Genomic DNA, 20,239 nt, shown 5'->3' with positions numbered 1-20,239 from the left:
GACAACACGTACCGTACATATAACAGAAGGTGGTGCGTGAGCCCATTGCATGCTTCGGTCTGTCGCTCTCATACACACACCCCTCCCTCCCTCTTCCCATCTTTCCCTTCCCTCCTTTCCTCTCAGTCACTGCACCATGTTGGATACCGAGAATTAAGGGAAGCCAAGGACCAGAGCGTGTCACTGTAACATGGGAGCTAACGCGCTGTTGTTTAGCAACACAGCAGCCTGATTGAGCTGTCCGCTGAGGTCTTTTTAAGGCAAATTATATTCAAGGGACTGCTGGCTGGATTATTTTTGAAGGAGAAAAGACAAATTCAAATGGTAATGAAGGAAAAAAGGGACCACGTGAGAATCCCGTTGAGCTGAAGCATCCATTGCAACGTTAATTATCATGAGCTGCAAAGCGGTCAAAAGGGAGACGTACTAAGGACGGTGTGTATTGCCCTTTTCTTGTCTGCACATCAGGGGCTAACCTTGTGGTAAATAGATGGAGTGTCTGCGTATGTGGGTCATTGTATCTCGGTGTTGTTGCATCTGCAAATACAGATTTGGGTCATTTATTACCGTTTGCCTTTTATTTTTCTGTAAAATGGGTTAAGTCTCCGCTTGACGAGCGGGCAAAATTCAGCTGTCTGGTTTGTGATTCTCTGCTGGCATATCTGACACACCCACCTGCCATCAAGTGTGCAGAGGGGCAGGGGGACCGGCTCTCCACATGTTGCTGCTGATTAATGGGATTCACAGCATCTTTGCTATCTCAACGCAGTGTTCCCCCTTGTGTGCAGCCCCCCGGGTGTGTGCATTTGCTTTGTCATGATGTTGTCAATGTAAACAGTTGTGTTGTGAGCTCGAGTTGCATTTATAGAATTATTCCACTTTGTCACATTTGTTGTGTTCTGACCTTTCTTCTTCTCTGCCTCCAGGTTACAGACGATATTCAGTCGCTTTGATGAAGCTGTGAACTCAGGCAACATGGCTCTCAGCCCGAGTCACGGTCAGTTAATCCCCATTTATTTGACACTTTCGTCAGGTTTTGCTGTCGTCCTCATCAGGTGTTTGCTGTACATTTGAATATTGTGTGTGTGCTTGCATGTGCAGGAGCGTGTGTCTGACTATATCTTATCTTTTTGTTGTGTTTGGTTTGTTGCCATAAGCCACTCTAAGAGGACCTAATGGGATTAACGGTTTAATCTTTGTGTGTGTGTGTGTGCACATGCACATACATTTGAATGATGCTGTAGATTTTCACGTGAGTAAAGATAAAGGTTGTTGCTTTTGAGTGGCCTCCTTTGGGATCTCCTGATGCTGTGGGATCAAATCTATAATCAGTTGATAATATCACACACAATTTATCGTTTCACAATTTTACTTTGGCATTAGAGGTCATAAAATAGGCAAAAAGACAGTATAAAGTGCCATTTTAGGGGGTTTTTAGCCACACATTTGGTTAAAGATTGCTCTGTTTCTGTTCTTGATGACATTCCATCTGAAAACGACGGTTCGTTTTGGTGGATGTTTACTTGTAACAAGTTAAACTATTGTGTCCAACATCGATGTTGCCCCCAGTGCAGCACCATTTGATTGAATTATGATCAGATCATTTAGTCAGACCTCACACAACAAGTTTTGAGAGGTTCAAGTGCAAAAAGAGCAGAAATGTATGACTTTATTGGCTGCCAGTCATGTGATGAATGTGTGCTTATTCAAGTGGATCTTTGTCCAAATTATCTGTCAGCTGTGTGGCTTTGAGCTGAGTTTGTGGTCTTTGACGTCTGTTATGTCTGTTGTTGTCTAGCAGCGCCTGTCACGGGTTGTTATTACCTTTAGGCTGAGATGGGGGCAGCAATTGTTTTTGTCTGCTCCGCTCTTCTACAGTTTATTTGTAGAAGGATGCATGGGCCAAAATAAGTTGAAGGTTTTCAGCTTCTTTCCCGGGGACATGGAAAACGAAAGGTTGGATGGTACAAACCTTTTTGACCGTAGCTTCAACTTCTGAGTAAATGTGCCGTGATTGTGGCTGAAAGCTGGCTGCTCCCTCACAGCATTACCTTTGCTGCCACCTTCAGTGTACTTAAAAGCTTGTTTCCTACTTATTTCTCAGCAGCTGTGACATGTGACACGACGGTCAGCTAAATTAACCAAAAGTTGGGACCAGAAGGGCAACAATGTTAGTTTTTTCCAGACTATTTTGTTAATGATGTGATTTGTCAGCCCTACTTGAGAAATGAACAAACAATAAATGAGCAATTGGACAGTTAAAAGCATCTAATCTTTATTCGGTCTGCTTCATTAAATGGATCACCCCTCCTATAAACTGATTTATCTCTATTTTATGTGCAAAGCAATCTGACAGTGGTAGGACGGAGGTCAGCTTGTGTTTATCTTTGACTTTCTGAACGTGAACTTGAAGAAATTACTGAGAATTCATCCTCCTTCAAGCACATTCACACAAGTTCGCTCCTCGCTGCCCTTGTCCCACATCTCTGAGGCCAGCGCCTTTTGCTCTGAAGGGTTTTAGGCAGCTGTTGCTGAGCACAGAGGGAGGGCAGAGGAGGAAGCAGACAGAGATCTTTCATAGTAGGCGATTCAGAGCAGTGCCTATCACTGCCTCTCCGTGATTCATCATGACGGAGACAGTACGAGATGGAATAAATGGGAGAGGAAAGGAAAAGAAAACAAAGGATTAAGCAACGTCAGGAGCAACACCGCAGACAACAGGAAGTCTATTTTGGATTTTTGGACAGACCATTGTTTTAAAGTCCCTACGGGAGGTTTTTTCACCAATAATAATTTGTGACCATGAATTTTGGGGATGATGGCGACGGTAAGTGTGTCTCTGTGTTGTTAATCTTATCTGGCTGTGGATGTTGGCACCCAGACAACAGGCCTGTTGGCATATGGTTTTGGGCGGAAATCAGATTAGACCCGAAGCACTTTCACCCCAAGTCCTCTGGCTCAGATTGAGGCTACATCGGTAAGTCTGGGGTCGCCTAAAATGTCATCACATTCAATCATTGTTTGTGTTTCAACTTTTGAATAAATTCACACAAAAGAGGCATAAAATGTCAACCTCTGTGGATACCAGTTGCCTCACAGGCCGCTGGCTGCATCTTCTGGATGTTTTTAACACATTTCAACTGGAAATCTGACACATCGATTCTGCCTGAACGATAACTCTTGGAATTATGTCTCTTTATTTTGATGTCATCATTCAGCTTTTCTATTAGTGATGTTACAATTTACAAGTAGAAGTTTTTTTTTTCTCTCTGGCATTTGCTCATGCAAAGGAAATGCTGGTATTGTTGTCACGTTTGCTGATTAATGCTGACCGCTCCAGTCTCCAAATGCTTGTAACACATTTGTGCTCGCACAGACACACACACACACACACACGTGTGCACACAGTGTGAATATCAGCAACAGTCTTCATAGCTTTCATTGCCTGTCATTCGATGTTGACAGCAGAGACTGACACACAAACACATTCTCTCTCTCTCTTTCTCTCTGTGTGTGTCTCTCTATTCCTCCCCCTATCTCTATCCATCCCTCCCTCTCTCTGTCTTTCTCTCTCTCTCTCTGTCTCTCAGACATGTTAATTCTGCTTCAGTGCATCTTTATCTTTGCAAAGGAAACCATGACCCCTTTTCCAGACTAGGCCAGCTGCCATGGAAAAGATTTTCTTTGAATATTACAGTTTATCCCTAAATGATATCTGTTGTGTGTTTGTGCTTTTAAGGAGGGCTTTTCACTCCTCCAAGCTACCGTGGGAATGGAGTTTCTCTCTGCTGTTAGAGGATGCAGATGTAGATCTCCTGCTCCTCCTGTTTTGTTATGAGCTCATGCATTTTCACTGCAGACGCAAGTGTTTGCAGGAGGAGCTGCGTGTTTCATAGTTTGCTTCTCTCTAATGATGCACATACCTCTTCTGGTTTATATTGGAGTTGGTCCAGTCGAGCTTTTTAAGCAGCTTTTCCCCATTTTTTTTCTAACCAACGCTCGTTTCTCTTCTGAGGACTGTTGGAATACTTTAACATGTCGTCCTCTGCTTGAGGATTTGCAGATTTCCTGATATATGAGATTTCCAGTACAGCCTAAACAGACTGTCTGTATAGAAATTATAATTCTTCCAAACATATCGGGTTATGCTCTTAATCCTATTAAGATTTTTAACTACAAAATATGTGGTGTGGTCAGTTGCAGCTCGGACGTGCCGTTTTCTTTTTAATTGTTTAAGTATTCTTGACAGACATTCTCAGTTAAGTAATAATTGCAAAGACAACAACACATCCCAGCTACAACAGACAACACATATTTTACAGTTCAAAATGTTAATAGGTTAGAGCATACCATGGACTCTATTTGCCACATAGTGAATAATTTAAAATAATTATTTTTTATGATTCTTAAAAATAAATTAAAGTTTCTCTTCCAAACTCCCATCTTTGCATTAGGTGGTTAGCAGTACAATGGTGTACTTGTACACCCCCTTCCCCCAGTTCTGTCCAGAGTGCCCTCACATTAACCCAGTGGTCTTCTCCACTCTTCTTCCCTTCTTTTTTTAAATTGAAAATAGAGGGAGGCAGGGAACTCAGCCAGGAGTTACCATGGCAACATTGCCTAGTACATGGTGGAACAGAGATCTGTCTCTCAATGTGTGAGCGGATGTGCAACAGCCTTCATCGCTTTGGATGTGGCTGTTTTAGCAAGCCTATGTCTAAAGAAAATGTTGTTTACCCTTTATGTTGCATTATTTCAGGATTATTATTTGATTACAACAAATTCCAAAAGTCGTATGTGTCAAAACACTATTAATATGCCAATAGCATTTTAAATATTTGTTTGAAATTCTGTCCAAGTGCTTTTGGGAATAAAAGTGGGTGTAGGTGTGCAGATTGGATTTATGCAGCAGTTTTCCATGTTTGCTGCTCTATTCATTTGAGAAGCTGGTCACCATGGCAACAGCATGTGTGCTGTTTCTGTGCAAGGGACACCCCTCCACAGGAGACATTTGCTCCTGTGGGATCTGACTGGACACAAAAGCATGAGATGCAAATCATGCCAACACACCCGCCAATAATTATTAATCCCTGATTCGTGACCTAATTGCTAATGAACCTGTGGGCTTTGTTGAAAAGCAATTAACCACAATTGTGACTCCAAATCACCTCTGTGCTGTGAACCTTTACACTGAAATTAAACAGGAACTATCAGTTCAGTTAAACCAAACTGCTGTCAGGCTGTATAATAAATATGGTGACTTTAAAGAACGCTGCACAAACTATGGATTACTAACCATTCCTCCATGAAGAGTTAGTTTCCTACTGCATTGCTGGATTAAATTAGGCTAATATATTTTACAGAGCATGGTATAGTTGAGTTCCTCGCTGGTTTTTAGACACCTTCAAATCCAGTCTCTTATTTACAAAGTCATAATGATCAATACTGGCAATACCAAACGTGCACATTGCAGATTCTGTGAAAATGTGGGAGGGTCAAGGGCTCAGATGGAGGGGTGTGGTTTGGTTGCCTTTACCCTTCCCCACACCCCTCCTTTGATCAGTGTTTTATAATCCTTTGTTCTTTAAAGTGATAATGCAGCGTTCCATTTGAAAATAAATCTTCCCTCGCAGGAAAGCAGCATGTGAGAGAATCTTCTAGGTTAAGTGGTTGGTACTCGAGTATGTGGGGGCAAGAAATAGGGAAGGAGATTATAAAAAGCAGGAGTGTGTTTGTTGTCCTTGGTAACGTTTAGGTTAGCAGGTCTGGCAGTGACACAGAGAAGCCCTGTTATTCTTTGTGTGTCTCTGTGTGCATGTGTATTCCTTTATCTTTCAACACACACACACAGATTCACAGAACTGCCTCCGCACTGGCTGCAACATGATGATGTCACCTCTCATATGATTGGCTGTAAGGCTGCTGAGGGAAGGAGGGGAGATGCTCTGAGAACGGGAGAGAGGGAGGGGTAAAAAAGAGAGAGATGGAGTGAGAGAAAATGCCGGCACCTCTGTGGGTGGAGGGTTTTTGTTAAGAGGAGTAAGCGACGTTTGTGCGTTTGCTTCTCAGCCTTAACTCCTCTATGACGTGTGTGTGAGGTTGCGTGAATGTTTTGGGGCACGGCCTGAAGGAGAGGGGGGGGGCCCAATACCACACCCTCCCAGAAGCATGAGGCGTCTTATCTGCCAGCGGATCTGTGACTGTGAGTTTACCTGGGTGTGTGTATGTCAGTGGCACGTTTGGTGTCTGGTATGTTTAGCAGTAAATTGTCGAAATGTCTACCAACCACTGTATTTGAACCTATACAGTAGTTTCTACAATCACGCATAAGCACATAGTCGGCTGGTTTTTTTGCATGTTTGTCAAAAGTATAAGCGGCATGAAATAAAGCGTGGGCTTTTGGCTTTTCAATGTCCAAGCAACAACATTCCTGCACAGAGTGTTGTGTGTTTGCACGTCGGCTGCAAGTGCCTTCACCTGGCGATGCCCAGTAAATGCTGCACCACTGCTGAAAGTGTGTCTCAAGTTTCAGCACTAGTCTCATTTCTGCATTCATGCAGCCTGATGGTTTGGGATAGAGATATGTCAGCTCCCTGTTACATGGACTCGTCCTCAGATGTTTGTCTCTATTTTGTCAAGTATGATTTGGTGTGTTTTGTCATTGTTGTTGGTGTGTCTCTGCTTCCCTTTCTCTTTAACTTGCCTCTTGCTTTTTCAAGCTCAGCAAGAAATCCTGTGAGATGCTTTAGATGAAAGTAGAGTTTTTTTGTGTATTTGTATTGTATAGTGTATTTTATGATTAGTTGCTTTTATTTGTATATTATTGTATGTTCTATTAATATGACTTGCAGAATTGATTTGAGTACTTTATAAAGAAAAATAACCACTCTGAAGTGTGACCAATACCCACCACAGAAAAGAGGCGTTCCTAAGATGATTCTCCTCCCTCTCCCACTAGATCGCAGTTTTGAGGACGATGACAGTGTGGATGGGAATCGTTCTTCCTCAGCCCAGACCTTCAAGGTCCCAAAAGTTCCCAAGAAGCCTGCAGATTCCTCTGCTGCACGCCGGCCCAGTGCAACAAGTGGAAAGCTTGGTAAATACGGATTTGATCTCAGTCTCGACCAAATGAATTTACACATCTAAATGCTTGACAACAACAACCACTATTTGTGATCGGATTTCCCCAGTTACTTTGGAAGGTGATAAACTGGTAAAGTGGTTAGAAAGCCCGAATGCAGGAAGAGAGTAGCAGTTGACAAGTATTTTCTCAGGAGGATAAGATATTAAGTTGCACAGGGTGGAGATGACAAGGATAGCAGCTGGATATTATTGTGGACATGTTTATACCAGGTATCTATTGCTCTCTATGCCGTCCACTTGGAATCCTTCCGCTGACTCCCACATTTTCCTCTATTTTTCTTCATGACCAACAAACGGTTGTAAAGGGTGTGGTCTTCAGAGATTCCAGCCTCCAGAGAAATATGTCTGATGTATATTATGCCCAGGAATCCCACTGGAAACACATGCTGGTGTGTGTGTGTGTGTGTGTGTGTGTGCGCATTTATTAACACCCTGTTTTGTTTTTGTAGTGTCCAAGGAAAGTGCTGGGGCAGTGGATGAGGAGGACTTCATTAAGTCTTTTACAGATGTCCCCACTGTCCAGGTGCACTAAACATGATCTTAAAGATTGTATCAGCAACTCTGAGCAATAACACAATTGTTCACTTACACGACATTGGTCCTGACAAATGGTTGGCAGCTTGACCAATCAGAGGACCCCAGAAATTTACCAGTCCGTCTAGGCCACCGATTGTCAATGTAGGCCTAGAGAAACATACACGAACTGATGTGAACCTACCAGAACACGTTGTTGTTCCAACCAACCAGAGGAGAGGAGCAGGGTTCTGTTGTGTTACTGCTCAGTGATACAACCTTTGCACAGATTTTACATATTTATACTATGATGGCCGTCAAGGTCAGGCTTTCTGAGACATTTGTGATGACTCTGTTCCCCTTCTACCCCTGCAGATCTATTCCGCAAGGGATCTGGAAGACAACCTGAATAAGATCCGTGAGATCTGCTCTGATGACAAACATGACTGGGACCAGAGAGCGATTGCTGTCAGTAGATTCACTTTAAACGCATGAAACTTTTCTGTTTCTGTGGTTTTGATTGGTGATTGTTGCCATGTTTTTTGTCCCCCTATTATCACCTCCACAGCTGAAGAAGATTCGCTCACTCTTAGTTGCCGGTGCTCCCACCTACGACTGTTTCTACCAGCATTTACGACTCCTGGATGGAGCCTTCAAATTATCAGCTAAAGACCTGCGCTCACAAGTTGTCCGTGAGGCTTGCATTACTGTGGCGTGAGTGATTGCGTGTCATTTAGCTGTTCAAATAAATAATTCCAAGATGACCCTAAGCTGTAAAAACAAACACCAAAACTCATGTAAACACGATTTCTGTTTTCTTGTAGTTACATATCGACAATACTAGGGAATAAATTCGATCACGGAGCAGAAGCGATCGTGCCCGTATTGTTCAACCTCATCCCCAACTGTGCCAAAGTGATGGCCTCCTCTGGGGTGTCTGCCATCCGCATCATTATACGGGTATGCTTTCCAGCCGCAACCTTTGCAGTTTTAAATGTATGTTTTTCTCATTTATTTTATTCTTTTTGCCCTGTGTCTGCAGCACACTCATGTCCCTCGACTCATTCCCTTGATAACCAGTAACTGCACATCCAAATCTGTAGCCGTGAGAAGGTGAGGCTAACAAAAGCATATTTATTTAGACCTCTGAATAAAAGAGTTTTTGATTTGAATAATTTCAGTTGAAAATTAGGAATGCTCATGCAACTGTATATTTCCAGGCGCTGTTATGACTTCCTGGACCTTCTGCTACAGGAATGGCAAACCCACTCACTGGAGAGGTGAGAGTCATTACCTGTAGATTTTAGACCAGATTTTATTTAAGGTTAACAAATCTGTTCACCACGTCCGTAGGCATACATCTGTTCTTGTTGAGAGCATCAAGAAGGGAATCCGAGATGCAGATTCAGAAGCTCGAATTGAAGCTCGCAAGTAAGATGCCCACAATCGAGCTGTGTTGTCTGTCTTTCATTCTTTTGTTTCCGCATTTGTTTCCTTACTGCTTGTGGTCTTCTTCAGAGCTTACTGGGGGCTGAGGAACCACTTTCCATCAGAGGCCGATGCTCTTTACAACTCGCTGGAATCCTCTTACCAAAGGACCCTTCAGTCCTGCCTGAAGAGCTCCGGCAGTGTGGCTTCACTTCCACAGAGCGACCGCTCCTCTTCCTCTTCTCAAGAGAGCCTCAAGTAAATATATTCAGCAAATCTCCTTTAGTTTGTTCCTCTTAGACCTCAAAAGTTACATGGTGAGAACCAATTCAGTAATTCTTTTAGTGATGTTTCATCTGTGGATTTTCAGTCCTCGTTTCATTACTTTTGTGTACTTTGATAAAATCTCAGTTTCTGTGAATGTTTTTCTCTTTTTATCATCATAAGGTAAAGTTCAGCCTGAGCAATGTCACTGTCTGAAACTTAACTTAAAAATTCCTGAAGGATCTCTCAGGAAATTGTTTAGTTTTTGCTTGCTGCCGTCTGACCCTTTTGTCCTCCTTTCTTTAGTCGGCCTCTAACCTCTAAATGGTCAGCAGCTCCTGGCAGAGGTGAGTCAGCAACAACACAAACTCACCATCTTTCTTGTGATTTTGTGCGACGTTGCGGTCGTTAAAACCCAGACAACGCGAAAGGTCGGCTTGTCTAGAACCATTTCCCCTCATTTTCATCTACACGTGCCTCGTCAATTCTGTAAAGCAATCCTGTTAAGTTTCCAATTTCTTTTTTAAAATTTTCCCCCATGTATGCGCATCTGTACAGTTGCTTTTGAAGTTCTGTATCAGTATCAGTATTGTGTTTGGTGCCTGCATGTTGTTTTGTGATGTGTGTATATATACCCCATTATCACCTTCCATCCCCCCCCCCCCTCCTGTCCTGTCAGTCCCTGCAAGCTCAAAGGGTAGAGTGTCAGCGACCTCCCTGCAGCGTTCCCGTAGTGATGTGGATGTAAATGCAGCCGCTGTCGCTAAGCATCGATACGTTGGACAGACCAGGGCAGCAGGGCATCTGCCCCCTGGCTCCTATTCCTCACTGGGTAAGGGCCCCGCCAGGTGAAATGAATGACTTATAAGATGCGGACATCAGTCGGCAGGATATCAGCGGTTCGTCAGCTCAGATGGCCTCATGTTCGTCACATGTGGGTCATTTAGTAAAGGCTTCCGCTCAATGAAAGCTCTTCACACCTCTAGAACAGTGTCCAAGGATAAAACTACGATAAACACATGATACTCTTGCTTGGGCTGGCCTTTCTCCTTCCATCTACTGTTCCCTCCTTCCTTCTCACTGTCAGAATGCAAGCATGAGCATTTTCTATGTATGCATGTTCTATATGTGAAACTCATTCTCCATGTTGATTAGCCTGCTCCAGTGACTGATGGATCAGTGTCATTCCTCAAGACAAATGCTTAGTAATTATTACACACTGTGTTACTTTCCTTGTCATTTGTATCTTTCTTCCCTTTTTACTTAAATTTCATTTTTCGTATTGGGTCTACCTCTCCTTTGATGTCTTTCCTTAAATCATCATTTATGTCAACCTTTTCCCTGTGTTTCTTCCCTCTCCTTTGTTCTCTCTCTTTGCAACTAAAGATGATGCCTCTGATAAAATAGATGGTAAGATCATCTTGTTCTGCTTAAATGCTATAACATCCCTCTGCTTTTCTTTTCTTCTTTTCCTTCACTTTACCCTGTCCTCCATTCCATGTGAGCTTTATAGCTGCGCTCTGGGGCCAGAGCGCCCCCTGCTGCCATACTCATTTTTTACTCATCTATATGATTCTGTTTGTAGCATCCATTCAATTGGTTGAAAATTTTGAGTTCATATTCTCTATTTTTTATTCAAAAAAACTAACTGGATACAACTATATTAAAATGTATGGTTAAAAGTGTGTTGTTTAACTGAGGAGTGAATCTTAAAATGAATTTTAAAGATGAAAATACAGTTTAAAGACACTTTTCTGCAGAATGACTATTTGGTAGTTCAGTAGCAACATGGTGGTTGTGACTATATGCTGCAAAATTCTGAAAACAGTGATGATTTGAAAAACAAATCCATATTTTAACATTTCCATAACTCATTTATTAATGTACATACTTCATGTAATATAATAGAACAGAAACCTTGGTAAAGTATATTGGTTTGTCCCTTGGCTCCCAGGGATCCAGTGTTATTGTAGGGATACCATGTGTAATGTAATGTGCTGGTTACAACCTGCTCCTTCTTTCTTTATCTGTAGGGACCAGGTCAGATGTTCTGCAGTTGTTGCTTGCACAGGAACCACCTGAAATCAATAAATTTGCTCATTTGCTTCCACAAATTCCAAGTCACACTTGGAATTTAGTTGCCTGGTTATTATTTTAGGGTGTGTTTTTAGCTAAGCAGCTTCTAGCATTGATAGCTGTCAGAAGTACTCTGCTTGATTCCGTGTATTTCTAATTTGTTATTCAACCTCTTTTTTCCCCTCCCACTGCTAAAATGCAGGCCGTGTACGTACCAAACAGCCTTTGTCCACTCCCAGCGGTATGACCAGCCAGGGTGACTCACGGGGACGCAGCCGCGCTAAGATGGTCTCCCAGTCTCAACGTAAGTATCACCCCCCCCTCCCTCCTCTTGGCGCACACAGCCTAAATGAACTTGCTTTGAAACAATGTCTCACTCTGTCATAATCCCATATATGGCATCAGAAACAGGTGAACTGTTGGGAACCTGTTGCAGTTTCTTGTGCTTTTTGCTCCCTGGAGTTCAATTATTTGTTGCCACCACGGGGACAATAAGCTCCATGTGAATTTGTTTGTGCCTTCAGGTTCCGATGAATCCGATTGCACACCAGGTACTCTTATTTGTATGTCAGAGTGAGTGTGCCTATCTCTGTGCCACAGTGGGAATTTTTGACCCACCTGCTACCGCTGTCATTCCAATCACAGTGTTTTGTGTAAAAGGGAAGCGTGAGTGTGTGTCTTACAGCATGCTGTGTCTCATCACTGGATATGGTTTGGTGGGCAGTTTATAGTTGCCACGGTAGCCGATCTCTGGCTTTCATTTATTTTGTCATTTAAATTCCTTTAGAACACAAAGTATTGCGTGCTTTCCAAAAGACCAATTTGCATCAGAGCTTACAAGTGGAAACACTTTTGATCAGTATTGTGGAGAGAATTTTGACCCCTGTCTGTCACCAATGACCCAGATCTCGTGCCAAGGCCACTGAGTATCTGTGGCGCTTTAGAAACCCACTAATCAGATCAGAAAGTTGGATGAATTAAAGAACTGAATCGATCCCAAAATCAGTAGGTATGCAGCTGAAGAGAGACTTAGAAAGATGTCTGTGTGTTAAAGTGTGTATGGATATGTTTGAGCATACAGTATTAACTTTTGAGCCATTTTACTTTCCTCATGGTGAACAGGCTTTGTCTCATACATGTGCCGGCTTTCCCAACATGCACTGCTTCTCCCAGGCTATCATTTGTAGTCTGTGTTTTCAGTAGTTGTTTTCTCTTTCCAATAATCAATTTCTTTGATTAAAGTGCTTAAGGTTTGCCTTCATTCTTGATGTGGACCACCAGGATGTGCTCCCATAATGCGTTGTCTGACTCCATGATGCCCCCAGTTTTGTTTTTTGTTTTTTTGCGCTGATACCCATAATTCATCTTGGTTTAATCTGCTGTTCCTTCCCCCCTCGCTTCTGCTCCCCCTTTCTCCCAACCATTGGGCTTAATCGCTCAGGATCTCAGTCTGCTACCCCTGTCGGTGGTAAGATTATAACACTACTTCTTTTTAAATGTCCTCCTTATCTCCTTTATTTCCCTGCCTCTTTTGTCCTGACTTCTTCCTCCTTCACTTGCATTTAAAAAGTTCACTCGCTGTCTGGCTCAGGAGCGCTGAGATTTTTAATCTCAGGCTGGTTAAAAATGCACCACTTTTGGAATCGGGATTGCACACTAAGGTGTCGAAATTTGAATACCAAATTTCCACTTCATATATTTCTGTTTATTTCATCTCTCCTCTTAGGATTGGGTATTAGATATAATGTGCTTAGATTGTTTGTGTGGCTTTAGTTGAGCTTTTGTGAGTCACGAACACCAAGGGTTTCCCATCACTGTGTGCGTGGTTTTTATTCTGTAATTGGTTCATTTTCATTTGGTGATCCCTGGAGTTCCCCCACTTGTCTGCATATGCATATTTAAGCACCACAGAGTAGCTCCTCAACTGTTCTCCTTATGGCGATGGATTGTTGCTGTAGAGTAAGACACACGGGCTTTAATTAATTTGTTATGCAGAGGAAATGTAGTTATCTGTTAATCTACTTATATAGTGTCGTAGTTTTAATTGTTGAGTTGAGATAAATATTCAATGCGATTTTAGTAATATAGATACAATACAAAGCTCTGAATTTTCATTCCCTGCTTTGTTTGATCTTTAAAGCTGGCAGTCGAAGTGGCTCCCCCGGGCGTGTTCTGACCAGCACGGCGCTGAGCACCATGAGCTCAGGACCCCACAGGGTGTTGGCTGGATCCAGTACAGATGGACGCAGACGAAGCCGCATTCCCCGGAGCCAGGGCTGTTCCAGAGATTCTTCCCCTACCCGTCTGTCCGTCGGTACGTTCGGGAAGTCTTAGTGTTTAAACATAATTGATGGTCGATATATTTCTATTAAATCTTTGTATGAAGACCTGACCTCATTCAAAGTGTGCAAAATACTTTTAGGAGGATAAGAATGACATTTTGTTAAACATCTGAATGTTTATGTTTGTGTACAGATTATTGTTGTTGCTGATTTTGGTGGTGATTTTGCTCTTATTGATTAACCGAGCTTCAAGGCACTCGGGCCAGGCTTAATATCTTTCTTGTCAGGACAAATTCCAGAAGCATCCAACTTGTGTAAATACATGGTTTTTATTCTTGCTCCCTCTTGACCTTGTCCTCTGTCTCTCCTTCCCTTCCTGCCCCCACTGTCCACGTTGACTAGCTCCTTCCAGCATTAGTTCCATATACAATGGAGCAAGCAGAGGAGGTAAGGCCCGGAACCCTGAACAGACCATCCGCCATTCCCCAACTAATTCTAATTATTCTCATCTTGAATCATCCCTCAGTCTTTACCCCCCATTACACTGTGATCCATCATCTAATGTTGATCCAGTCTCCAATCCCTCTAACCCGTCTGGTTCAATGCTTTGGTGGTGGTGATGGATCCCAGTGATCAGCTATACCCCAGCATTGTGATTATACCACTCACTAACCTGTTGCCAGCAATTAATTTCACGCAGGGGCAACAAGGCCTCACCAGAGCTTTGTGTAACTTCATTGGTCGGCTGATTAACTGTGGCTGAGCACGCGCATAAAGGTGCTAAACGGATACCATGAACACTAATTTTGATCGTGATGCAACTACGTGGAATCGCAGCCCGTCCCTTCAGCCTCTGCTTCCCTTGCTAAATTCTTCCCATGTCACTTGCGTTAATAATCTTTTATTTCTGCGTGTTGATCACCGGAGTGAATGTGACTTTGTGTCATTTAAATGTGGCTCAAACTGTCCTGTGCCTCTTTGGGTTCATCTCACCTTGGGTTCAAATAAGTTTACCCTCAAAAATTAGACTGATTTGCAATTATCCTTTTTGTCTATATCATGATTATAAATAAAATCCTTCATAGCAATATGACCTAAATCCATTTTTCTCTTTTGAATTGATCATTGCAATCGGCCATTCAATCATTTCGGTTCCATTGGAGGAGTATGTTGAGATGTTCCCAGAGTTGACTGGTGTTCCGTCAGTTTGTATCTTCTGTCATATGTTTGTGTTTTTTCCACGTACCTTCCCATTCTTCCTTGTCACCACTCACCTTTGTCTTTTTCACTGTCTTATTCTCCCTCTTTTGTCCATTTTGTTCTTACACCACTGCTCTTCCTTCCGGTTTTTCCTTCCTCCTTATCTCTGCGGTGTCGCTGTGTTGTAACCCGGGCGGCGTTAGCTCGGGGCAGTCGTATTCCACGTCCCAGTATGAGTCAGGGCTGCAGCAGAGAAGCCAGCAGGGAGAGCAGCAGGGACGCCAGCCCCGTCCGCTCCTTCACACCGCTGGGTGAGTAGCAGTAGCGGACTGGACGCCAAGGAGAGCTTACAAGAATAGATGAAGGCTTTTGTTTTAATTGAATCATTAAATCGTTCCCAATCAAACAGGCTAAAGGTCTTTAGAATTAGGGAGAATCTTGCATGCTTCTTTATTTACTTCAAACTGTTTGATTAGTCTTCTGAGTGTGTTATTTGCATGTGTGAGTGAGTGTTAAACTCTGTGTGTGTGTTTGTGTGTGTGTGTTTTTCCAATTTCTATTGCAGCGACGCGGAGCTACTCTCGCTCCACTGGAGCTCTCCACACACCTGACACTTTTGGGGCTGCAGGTGAAGGCTGAGTACACGTGTTTCTCTGTACTTCACCCACCCACTCTGCCTCAATTTCTGTTGACTCTTCTTCATTATTTAGCAGCCATGCGTCTCCTTGTTGATTAATTGTCTTTTTTTTTGTTCATCAACGTCCAGACTGTTTATTTTCCCTTTGTTTTTAACTTTTTCTGCTCCAGGATGTCAAATCTTCCAGTGGAATCGCATGTTTCCGCCTTTTCAGTTGCCAGTTGACAACCATTCTGTCAGCTTCACTGATGCCAGTTTTTTTTCCTTTGAGCTCCGTCCCGTCTCTGTAGGGACATCGGCTCCCTTTCCTGTTTTCTGTTGATCATTCTTTCTCCCCCAGTGGCACCTGCAATGTCACCTAACGAGTCATCACGTCGACTTACATGTTTTTTCATGGGAACTGTTCTGTTAACCTGTTCGGTTTGAGTATGTGACAGAGGATGATGAATTGGATCAACAGTGGGGGTAAAAAAAAAACTAGGAAAGACACCCCTGAGCATTTTTCATCTCAAATCGCCACTCTTTCTTTGTGAACAACTGCAGGATCGGGCTTTGGTATCAGTCAGTCCAGTCGTCTTTCCTCTTCGGTCAGTGCCATGAGGGTCCTCAACACTGGGTCGGATGTTGAAGAGGCTCTCGCTGATGCCTTGGTATGAAAATCCTTCCCAACAACATCACATTAACAAGAAAACACATGGCAAGCTGTCACTTTGTGCAACTCACTCTTCAAGGAGTGTGTACCTGCATGTGTGTTTGTGTGTGTGTGTGGTAACTAATCCCTGGTTCTACCTTTGTTTAATGCTGTCAGCTGTTGGGAGACATGCGATCCAAGGTCAGAGTCTTCTCCTGCTTCATACCTGCATGCTGTGTGTGTGTGTTGTACTTGCTACATACGGAGTACCACATTCTGCATTCCACTAGCAAAGTGATGACGTTTTTGGGAAGTGGGGACATTTTAGCTGGTTTTCACAACTTCAAAGGACTGTTTGAGGGTTAAGGCCCGGCTTTAATGTTGAGGTTAGAATTGCGTTTAGGTTAGGCTCAGAGGGTTGCAGCTGGGCATTATACCCACTGAAATCCTCACAAAGATAGAAGTGTGCGCAATTAGCTGCTAGCTGTGTCCTGCATTTTCTAATGATATTTGATTTATCTACACATGGTTACATTAATGTTTTGTGTTCCCACCCATCCTTAGAGGAAGCCAGGGCGGCGACGGTACGAAAACTACGGCATGTACTCTGACGATGATGCTAACAGTGACGCTTCCAGCGCCTGTTCCGAGAGATCCTACAGCTCCAGGAATGGAGGAGCCATTCCCACATACATGAGACAGACTGAGGATGTAGCTGAGGTTGGTGAACACAGCAGTAAAACACAAAATGTTACAGGCAGAACATTGAAATCAGAAAATACTGAGTGACAATTCTAAACATATTACTCTACTATTTGTATGTATATGTGAGGTGTCAGGCTAGACAAACATAACTAATTTATTTTACCTCTGCAGATAATTCAGAAAGACTGCAATAAATAATTAACCACTGAAAAAAATCTTATATTGGGTTAGAGTTTTTTAGTTTTAATTGTGATAACTAATTGGCTTTGAAAGTCTTTTAACTTCAAAATTACAGTAAAAATTTATTAAATCCTTGATTTCTATTTGGCAATAATCTTCTGGTTCCTGTCTTCTTTCAGGTTTTAAACCGTTGTGCCAGTGCCAACTGGTCAGAGAGGAAGGAGGGGCTGTTGGGCCTGCAGGCCCTGCTAAAGAACCAGCGCACTCTCAGGTCGGCCACCGGACGCTCAGATGTTCTTCTGAGGCGGTCGCGCACTTTTTCTAATCAAACTGCAAATTTGTTGTTGCTCTGCAGTCGGGTTGAATTGAAGAGATTGTGTGAAATCTTCACCCGGATGTTTGCCGATCCTCACAGTAAGGTACGAGTGCATGTGACACGTATCCACACGCACAGACACGCGCACTCGTGGGCATCATCATTTCATATAGAATCCTTTTTCATCAGACCCCCCCCCTTCCCAAAAAAAAAATACATCCATCCCTTCCCTAATTCTACTGGATTCTGCCAAAGAGAGACAGATTATCCACACTTTTTACAAATTTTTACAGTCCGGGGGGCAGGAGAATAATTTAAAGAGGAGAAGAGCCGGCCATGATGTGCACACACAGATATACCCACTAATATAAGGCATGCAGAGTGTGCCACACCGACTTCTAATGGCATGCCACACCTGAGTGTGTGTGTGTGTGTGAGAGCTCACTGTTTGTCGCGTGGTTGTTCGCTGTTGAGCAGCCAGTTCACTGCCACTCGTCCTCTTTCCCTCTTTGCAACCTGAAGCACCACTGACTGCACACACTGACATGTATGCAGAGTTCCAAAGGCTGCCAGATCTTCTCTATGATTAACTGGCTGTATTTCATCCTCTTTAACACCCCCACTTCTTTGGCATTCCTCGAGTGTCCACGGCCTCACACGTGTCGTAAGGTGTGTGAGAGCTCCCCCCCGCCTTACTTTTCAAACTGTGACCTTTGATGATTTGATGAATTGCAGCGAGACTCCGGCAGGGTGTATGGCACAGCAGAATCCGGTATAAGCTCAGCCTCCTTCAAGGTATTGCATCTCACCTTGGTTCCTGTCATCTTTGCAATCTACACCACTCCCACTTTTCATCTCCCATGTCTTTCCACTTCTTTTTTTCCAGTTTTTAGGTCTTTTCTGTTTTGCACAAAAAAGATACCACATTATCTCAAAAATGTCTCTGTGATTCTGTTTTTGTAAAAAGGTCAACATTGTGAGTAAAAACTCACACTGACAGCAGTGAGATATCCCCCCCCCCACCAGGATACTAACGGATGTCTCTCTTTCTCTCCCCCCATGCTCCCTCACTCTGGGAACTCTCTGTAGAGAGTAAGTTTAGCCAATGTTGCTGTGTGTTTGGATATTTGCTTCATTAATCTAATTAGGTTCACGGTCCTGATGACGATGCGTCACTCGCACACTAACTACCTCACGCAACTGAACGCTCTTGTGTTATTGGCAATGTTTTATTTTTTTGCTGCTGTGGTAATGGATTTAACTGTCTCAGCCTGACTGACTTCTATTATTATTAATCATTTTAGTGGTTTCAAGGTTTTCATTTGAAACTTTGATGTCAGTAAATACTAACATCCCATAATTACTCTTGAGTTCTTAATCTAAGTACCCTTTAAGTACAGATCTTTCTTGCATGCCTTGTATCGGGGCTATCCAGACCCAGTCCTCGTGGTCCCTGTTCCATTCGGGTTTTTCATCCTACCAGGCAGAAAATGCTTTCAGCAGGGAAGTGGAATCCCAGGTAAAAGCATCGTCTACCCTGTAGGACTGAAGCCTCGGCTGGATTGTTGCCCTTGAGGACCGGGTCTGGACATCCCCCCTGTCTTAAATTCTACATCAGGAAACCATTTTCTCTTGTGCATTTAGGTCTTCAGTATGTTCCTGGAGACGCTGGTGGATTTCATCCAGGTCCATAAGGAGGATCTTCAGGACTGGCTATTCGTTCTGCTGACACAGCTGCTGAAGAAGATGGGCGCCGACCTGCTGGGCTCAGTACAAGCTAAAGTTCAGAAAGCTCTGGATGTCACACGGTTAGTATCAAACTTGTTAAGCTTTTTATTTCATCTGGGGAAACACAAGACTATGCATACAAGAATATGTTGAAAAGGGTCCTCGGGAGGGTTCTTGACATTCATTTCTGCTCGCATCTAGAAATTTACAGGAATATACTGACACAAAAACTCTTAAGCATTTACTCTGACGTTTTTCTCTCTCGTTTTTCAAACAAAAAACGTTGGCATTGAAATAGATAAATGTACTACAGGAAGTTATATTTATTCCTGACATGTTTGTGTGGGGACTGAAAGTCTTCTTTTTGTGCATTTGCAGAGAGTCTTTCCCCAATGATCTGCAGTTTACTATTCTTATGAGGTTCACAGTAGACCAGACCCAGACACCAAATCTCAAGGTAAAGTGTTTGTGTGTGCGCATTCGTGTGCATGTTCTATGTATGAGTGTGTGTGCTCGCGTGCGTGTGTGTTCTATTTATGAGTGGGTGTGTCTGTGTACTCCAGTGTGTGTGGGTGTGTGTGAGTGTAGATCTGAATAAGCAACATGAGGCTGGAAGCTCAGGGACAGTGTCACTGCTACTACCTGCCTGCACGTACTCGCCGCCTAATTTCCCATCAATCCTGGGCTGTGATTGGATAGTGGTTAGATTGCTTCCTTGCTCTGCTACACTGGTTATTTCCTTCAAAATGTACTCCTCTCACTGCTCATCTGTCCTTTCATGCACTCCCATTGTTCTCCCATCTGCACCTGCTCAATGTTTCTCAAGTTGACATATTTAAGTCACCTTTTTTATTTTCCCTTGAGAATGAAACTGTCTTTAGCACCACTGTTAAATCTAAATGTTTGTTGATTTATACAGTATTTATGCCCATTGGCTGTTTAATAAAAATCAACATTACTCTCCATTATTTAGCATCTCCAATGGTGAAACACGAAACAGTACTTTGATGGGTGTATGTTGATTTAACTCGGCATTACATCAGCCGAAGTAAAAATGTATATTTCATCCAAGAATAATGGAAATAAATAAATTGCCCCCCTACGTTGTGCTTCAGCATCCTCCCCGCTTTCTTTTG

At 43.0% G+C, this 20,239-nt stretch overlaps 1 protein-coding gene across 35 annotated transcripts in view; it reads left to right on the top strand.

Annotated features, from left to right (window-relative positions):
- The window catches only part of clasp2 (cytoplasmic linker associated protein 2), a 34,555-nt gene that overhangs the window by 9,205 nt on the left and 5,111 nt on the right, over positions 1–20,239 (top strand). For 3 of the 35 annotated variants that reach the window (XM_057021416.1, XM_057021426.1, XM_057021442.1), the window contains 27 exons: positions 927–997; positions 6,959–7,096; positions 7,593–7,666; positions 8,032–8,124; positions 8,225–8,370; positions 8,481–8,616; positions 8,699–8,769; positions 8,877–8,936; positions 9,010–9,087; positions 9,175–9,342; positions 9,655–9,695; positions 10,028–10,180; positions 10,735–10,758; positions 11,627–11,728; positions 11,949–11,975; positions 12,866–12,892; positions 13,565–13,738; positions 14,109–14,153; positions 15,110–15,217; positions 15,472–15,534; positions 16,087–16,193; positions 16,352–16,375; positions 16,739–16,894; positions 17,239–17,330; positions 17,415–17,478; positions 19,020–19,183; positions 19,482–19,560. In XM_057021416.1, coding sequence (XP_056877396.1) covers positions 927–997; positions 6,959–7,096; positions 7,593–7,666; positions 8,032–8,124; positions 8,225–8,370; positions 8,481–8,616; positions 8,699–8,769; positions 8,877–8,936; positions 9,010–9,087; positions 9,175–9,342; positions 9,655–9,695; positions 10,028–10,180; positions 10,735–10,758; positions 11,627–11,728; positions 11,949–11,975; positions 12,866–12,892; positions 13,565–13,738; positions 14,109–14,153; positions 15,110–15,217; positions 15,472–15,534; positions 16,087–16,193; positions 16,352–16,375; positions 16,739–16,894; positions 17,239–17,330; positions 17,415–17,478; positions 19,020–19,183; positions 19,482–19,560 — 2,485 coding nt within the window. Of the gene's footprint in view, positions 1–110; positions 436–926; positions 998–2,582; positions 2,828–5,951; positions 6,203–6,958; positions 7,097–7,592; positions 7,667–8,031; positions 8,125–8,224; positions 8,371–8,480; positions 8,617–8,698; positions 8,770–8,876; positions 8,937–9,009; positions 9,088–9,174; positions 9,343–9,654; positions 9,696–10,027; positions 10,181–10,734; positions 10,759–11,626; positions 11,729–11,948; positions 11,976–12,865; positions 12,893–13,564; positions 13,739–14,108; positions 14,154–15,109; positions 15,218–15,471; positions 15,535–16,086; positions 16,194–16,351; positions 16,376–16,738; positions 16,895–17,238; positions 17,331–17,414; positions 17,479–18,110; positions 18,171–18,464; positions 18,468–19,019; positions 19,184–19,481; positions 19,561–20,239 lie in introns of those variants that run through there. The other 32 variants (XM_057021423.1, XM_057021430.1, XM_057021417.1 and 29 more) reach the window with 28 other exon arrangements.

Source organism: Takifugu flavidus, chromosome 21 (assembly GCF_003711565.1).
Source record: "Takifugu flavidus isolate HTHZ2018 chromosome 21, ASM371156v2, whole genome shotgun sequence".
NCBI lineage: Eukaryota > Metazoa > Chordata > Actinopteri > Tetraodontiformes > Tetraodontidae > Takifugu > Takifugu flavidus.
This window is presented reverse-complemented; position numbering and strand designations above follow the sequence as displayed.